General features: G+C 39.4%; 1 protein-coding gene across 2 annotated transcripts; it reads right to left on the reverse strand.

Annotated features, from left to right (window-relative positions):
• Nucleotides 1-1,079: 1,079 nt before the first annotated feature.
• Nucleotides 1,080-5,623, reverse strand: GPX8 (glutathione peroxidase 8 (putative)). 2 transcript variants are annotated; one of them, XM_062599624.1, is made up of 3 exons: nucleotides 5,394-5,623; nucleotides 4,489-4,750; nucleotides 1,080-1,858 (listed from the first exon to the last, which is right to left on the reverse strand). In XM_062599624.1, the coding sequence occupies exons 1-3, from the start codon at nucleotides 5,598-5,600 to the stop codon at nucleotides 1,695-1,697; spliced, it is 633 nt and encodes a 210-aa protein (XP_062455608.1). In that variant the 5' UTR covers nucleotides 5,601-5,623; the 3' UTR covers nucleotides 1,080-1,694. The 2 variants fall into 2 exon arrangements, with proteins under 2 accessions (XP_062455608.1, XP_062455610.1); XM_062599626.1 differs by lacking the exon at nucleotides 4,489-4,750 and having other exon boundaries at nucleotides 1,700-1,858.
• Nucleotides 5,624-6,131: the final 508 nt, after the last annotated feature.

A 6,131-nucleotide genomic window follows, 5' to 3' on the forward strand; every position in this document is an offset into this window, starting at 1 on the left:
AGCAGGAACTGTGTCTAGCAAACAAAAGCCACAGCCAGAGTACAAAATCTGTCTGTGCAAGTGTTTGCACACTTGGCATGATTTTGGCTTCACTGTACAGTGACTGAGGCAGGTTGGGTGATATCATGGGCCACATACTGTTCTCTGTAGGGAGTATGAGAAATGCCACCCTTATGTGGCAGAGAGAAGAGAATTTAAATACATGAACATGAGAAAAAAGGCTTCTGGCCTTATTTAGTAGTACAAATGTTTTGGAAGTCATCTTGGGACATCTTAGTTCAAGCATGGCACACATTCACTAAACCATCGATGTATGTGCTCAGCAAGCAAACACTTTCTCGTATAACTTGAATTACTGAGATATGCTCACTCACTGACTCTGTATTTAGTGTGTGTATAAGTGTCAGTCATTGTTAATCTTACAGGATAACAGCACTGTTACCAATCCTCTTTCATGTAGAAAACTTCTGAGCCATTGGTTTATTTTATTTCTGTTCTTTCAGACTACTGGAATGAGGTTCTGTATTCCAATTCATCCTTTCCCTTGGTCAAACAGATCTATGAAAATGCTTGGTAGTTTGAAATGGAACAATCAACCTATCCTACCCTGCTCTGCTCATCTACGCTTTTTTAAACTGACTGGAAATGGATTGGCACTTGTACTAGACTAGGGAGATTTCAAGGTGAGAAGAGCAGGGCTTGCTACATGACCCTTCATCCCTCTTTTTGCTGCCTCTACTTGAAGACTGTTTTCTTCCAGAGGGGTAGATAGCTGGGGAGCATCACCTTGAATCATCGCAAAGGTGTCTGAAAGGATGTCTATTAGCATACCAGGCTATTGATTTCCCCTCTGCCCCTTGCATCCTGTTTTAGGAGCCAGATACGTTCACACATGCCCTACTTGCATCCAGATCAGAAGAATGGGGAATCCTGCAGAAGATGAGCTCACAGCCAAGGCACTGCACTGCAGTACAAGTGTATGGAAAAGTCTTATGAGGTTACAGGTGTTGCTGTAAGGGTGAAATGTAAAATGAATCAAAATACACACAAAGCAGGGAAGGAAACATTTTTTTTGTCACTTTTTCTCTTTTAATAATAATCTCATTTTCTATGTACAGTTTATTTTAGGACCAAGTATACAGCTTTGCAATTCAATAATTGTCCTCTGTTAATATTGCAAAGCTATTATCTTCAGTGACATTTGTTTCAGAAGACTCTGATATGGTACCTCTGGACTCCATATCATTCGGTCAGGGCAGTTAAGTGTTAATGGCATATCAAAACCTACTTGTTAATTGTAGATGGGAAACAAAAATCTTTAAGTTATTCAGTATTTGCACAAGTCCTCTTGTTTTTAGCTATATCTAGCTATATATAGCTATATCTAGCTATATATCTTGCTAGTGACAACTGTGACTTGCTGGGGTCAGCAATGTAAAGAAGCATTCAGACTTTGTCAATTGCAGGTCCAGTCCTGCAAGGTGCTGAGTGCCTTGCCATTCTTGGTGGCCTTGGTGGTGCTCAAGGCTGTTGCAGCAGCAAATCCAACATTAATTGACATAGTGGGGCTGAAAATACTAACACCGAAGAGAAATAAAATCACCTGGTGGCTTAGCTTCTAGCAGCGTTTCACAGGAATGTACTAAGGTTGTGCACACATGCTGTTGAATGGATTCACAGCCAGAATGGCTTTTTCAGAGATCTTCCCTTTTTTTCATGATGATCTGTCTGATCAAGGATGCTACTTCTGGCTTGATAGTTCCTATGGGTTCTTCAGGTCTCCAGAATTTCACAACTTTACCTTCAGGGCTGACAAGATATTTCCAGAAATTCCATCTAGGCTCTTTCTTTGAAGAATCTGCAAGAGTGACATCAGATCATTTTAATGACTCCCTTAGGCTTGTAATTGTTTAATTAGCAAGCAGTGACTGGTTAACTATTTGTTTCTTTTAATCCACCTTGTTCTTTGCTAGTGCTCTGGACATAAGTTTACTGGTCGGTGTTAACAATCTGAAAAGTGATACTCTCACCTTCTGCCAAAACGGTTGAAAGGCTTTTACTATGTTCTGCTTCCTATGGAGGAGCATATGGGGGCTGCATACTCATCAGGGAATCCCTAGTGTTACCTGAGTTTAAGGGAGGAGAAATAGGTGCAGGAATTGCAGTGGCTATGTTTGGCTTACTTCAGTGCCTTCCAACTTATAAGGCAGAACTTTAATGGTAACGTTGCTGTAATGAATTCCTGATGGAGAGCCCCTTGACCCTGGAAATAATACAGGAAACTGTATGGCTCCCAGAGGAGACAGAAACAGTTTTTTGATTCAGCCTTTGTTCTGGGAGAATCTTACTGGTCCTAGGAAGGGAGGGAAAGCCTCTCTTTGAGGGAAGAAGTAGAAGAAAACTACTTGAGATTTTGACCAGGGGACAGGCACACAGTGGGGAACAGTGCTGAGCTCTACACTTATTTTTGGAAGCAGTGTGCTGAATTTTGCCATTTACAGTGTTTGTAATACCATGAATGTAAGTGTTCTTTGTGTTTACTAATGTATATGAATGCCTGTAAGCATATATACATAGGAAGCTGGAGGTTATTCTAGGAAAGGCAAGGTCACAAACCTTGCACTGGACCAGCAAAATGCCTTACTGCTGTGAAAACAACAGAATGTTGAGTTGTATGAAGGCTCTGGCACTGTGTTTATGCTCCCAGTAGATCTTTTTTGCAATAAGCTTTCTAACAGTGGGGGACAGATACCAGCTAGTGGTCACAGTCAGCAGAAGATGTAGCATGAAAATGTTCAATCTTTTGTTTGTCAGGACAACTAAATATAGGAGAGGTACTCCTTTGGTGATGCACAATAATCTCCTGTGAAGCAGAAGAATGAAGGAAAAGTCTTATTTCAAAATATTTAATTATCAAGGGATCTTTGTTGTTTTCATGGTGACGATATCAAAGAAGAACTGAACGAGTGAATATGGTAGTTCTATTTCTGAATGGGTAGGAGTAGATATTTGTTTAGCCAGCCAATTGGTCAAAATATCTAAATTTTATATGCACTATGCTATCATTAAAATGCAACTTTTCCTTGGTAAGGTTGTAGAGGACAAACGAAGTCCAATGTTATCAGCTAGGTGAATGGAAACATGGTTTAGTCTCAAGCTGATGGCATAAAATGAGATGTGTGACATCCAAGTTTCCCTTCTCATTTCTATATCCTCACATCGTCATCCTATGTGGGGTTAGTAAATTATCTATTGAAAGATGAGGATGTGAGGCACACTGAAACTAACTGCCCTCGTATCTGGTACCTGCTTGCCCTGATCTCCTCTCTAATGAACTCAGAGAGGCCCCTGCAGAGTGCAAGTCAGTAATTCCACTGGACATCAAGGCAACTCACAACTAGACTTTACCCAAGGGCCTCAACAAGATGCCTAAAGGTAGGTGGGGGGAAGCACAGTAATACTGACTATTGTGACTGGTTAGGAGATGACTGAGGAAAGGCATAATTTTCAAGTACATAGCAGATATCACTGAGGGTATGACAAGAAGCAATGGGTTTAAGTGGTGTAAGCAAGATTTCATGTAGATATGCAAATAGGTTTCTAACGAGAAGAGTTGTGATGAACTGGAAGTGACTGGGAAATCTTGGAATCTGTCATGGCTACTGTACTATTCTGGAAAAGCACCTAGTGTACTGGTTTAGGTAGCAGATCATGAATGGGGCAGGGAGATGGAATATAGCTAGGGTTTCTTCTCATACTCTATTTTCTAGTTCTTTTTTAAAAAAAGAAAGACGTGATAGAGAAGGGTTATGGTCTAGTTATCCTTTTTCCATATACCAGCATTTGCTATATGAAGACCTGACCAAAGCTCAAGAAAACTTAGAGGCATTTTAGTTGGCTTTGTGTCTATGAGCATTTTGGTCAACTGAAAACAGTCTTATTTCGCTTGTGAAAGCATGAGGCTTTAAGTCAGTAAATGCCTACTGTAGCAAGAGTCTAGAATATTTGTGCTAGTGGATTTTGCAGATTGGGCCCCTAAACTCATGAGATGAGTTAATGAGATGACTCTTTGCTAAGAGGAATTTTCGTATCTGCATCTGTTTGTCATAATTATTACTGGAAGAATTAATCATAGTTACATTTTTCTCTATAAGAAAAGTTGTTTTCCAACGAAAATCCCATCATTTGAAACAGGATGTTTTAGGTAGGAGTCTTTGCACTCAACTTTGTATGTCTGCAAAAGAGGTATTTCTAGCTTTAGACATTTTATCATCAGTGGGGAGAAACAGGTGCTTTCAAGATACAATTCTAACTTTTTTTTGATATCTGCATTAAAATGAGATGGATTGTTTTCCAAAGGTGCTTATTTCTCTCCATAGACTATGAAGACTGCAATGATTGCTCAGATTATGCTTGATAAACCCAGACTGGAATTCAGGAACAATATCACAGTTATAGGCAGTGCAGTATACAGAAGGAAATAGTTACCTATTAGAAACTTAAAGGCCGGCTCTGCTTCTGATCCTAGAATCTTGATTTTGTGGAAAACAGGGAAGGTTACTCCATAGTTTCCTTTGGCAAAAGATTCTATTTCCTGGCTTGAACTAGGCTCTGATTCTCCAAACTGGTTGCAGGGAAAAGCCAGCACAGTGAAGTGGGAGGGACCAAACTCTCTGTGCAGTTCTTGCAGTGCGATGTAATTTTTGTCTGTATGTTGACAGTAACTGGCCACGTTTACAACCAAAGTCGCCTTCAGAGAAATAAAGTTAGAATACTTAGAAAAACTAAAGATGGCATAGAGATTTTGATCAAATCTTAAAGTGGCATATTCCACTGTCTCAGTCGTTCTTTCTGGACTTTATCTCTGACCATAATTTCAATAAATAGGGTAAGAATAATAGCAGCTGAAGGTATTTGCTTTTTCTTTGAGACCTCCCGTTTTAAAAATCTTATCCATAAACTGTTTCTAATTATAGCTTTGCTTAAAAATAAGCATGCAAAAAGCATATATTTAAGACAGGTACTAAATTCATCTTATTAGATCAGCTTCAAAAGTTCTGCACAATATACTACCCTTTGTCTAGTATGGTTAAAATGCACAAATTCCATTGTTAACCCTATAGATTAAAAATCTCATTCCTTAGTTGTAATTTATTTAATATTTAACATTAACATAACATTAATATTTATTTAATATTCTTTATTGTAATTTATCCTTAGTTGTTGAGGCAGGTCTAGGTAAAATTTCCCTCTAACTTATGGTTTATGTTTTGAAGAGCAGGATTTTAGCAGAAACTGTCATAAATTCCCATAACCAAACTTCTTTGCCACCTACAAATGGATATAGCTTTAGGAAAGATTCAAGATAAAGATATAATGAAGTTGTAACTTACTTTCCCTCTGTACTTTTCCAAGGAAACAATCCTTCCTCGTGAATCCTTGACTTCGAAAGAATAAAAATCTTTGATTTTAGGTTTAAAAAACTTGAGTTGCAATAGGCAGAGAACTGCAGTACACAAAACCATCGACAGAAAAACAACAAAGACCCTGGCTTTCGGCACGGAATATTTTAAAGGATAAGTAGTTGTGAGAGACTCCATTTTCAAAAACTTTGGAGAGGAGCCTGGGCAGGCCTGGAATGTGAAGGAGGAGCTGAAATACGAAACTTGCAGCTACGCTGCTCAGGCTAAAAAGAACAAGCTGCTCATTTTCTTCCTGCTGTGGAAGTGACTGTTTCCTTTTACATTGCCTATGCTGGACTTCAGAACACTTAGTAAATTACAGATGGCTCTGACTAGGAAAAAAGGAACAAATGGAAAGTGTGTTTCCATCGCCTAAGAGTATTGATTGCTTTGTTCAGCTGACTTATGTGGAATACTTTAGGGTGGCATGTTATCTTGAGAATTGGCTGGGACCTTTTCTGTGGGTCTGTAAGTGCAGCTCTAGCCACATCCTGTGGACCCCTGTGTTATCAGATAGGACAAGCAGTTTGGGACCAGCTGTTTGGGTAGGAGGAGGGCAGTGTGGCAGATCTTTCCCTGTGCACTGCCTCTCTTCTGCCTATCATCAGCTGCTGTGTGATTACAGGCAGCATTCACGGATTTGTCTGTAAGACTCTTTTTACAGCACAC

This window comes from Rhea pennata, chromosome Z (assembly GCF_028389875.1).
Source record: "Rhea pennata isolate bPtePen1 chromosome Z, bPtePen1.pri, whole genome shotgun sequence".
Classification (NCBI taxonomy): domain Eukaryota; kingdom Metazoa; phylum Chordata; class Aves; order Rheiformes; family Rheidae; genus Rhea; species Rhea pennata.

Bases quoted from the DNA above. Each gene is read 5' to 3' on its own strand.
- GPX8 (XM_062599624.1), bottom strand. From the start codon at position 5,600: ATGGAGTCTCTCACAACTACTTATCCTTTAAAATATTCCGTGCCGAAA. The intron at 4,751-5,393 runs GTAAGTTACAAC...ATTTCTCTGAAG, and splicing joins TGGAAAAGTACAGAGGGAAA to GCGACTTTGGTTGTAAACGT. The intron at 1,859-4,488 runs GTAACTATTTCC...TCACTCTTGCAG, and splicing joins GGCCTTTAAGTTTCTAATAG to ATTCTTCAAAGAAAGAGCCT.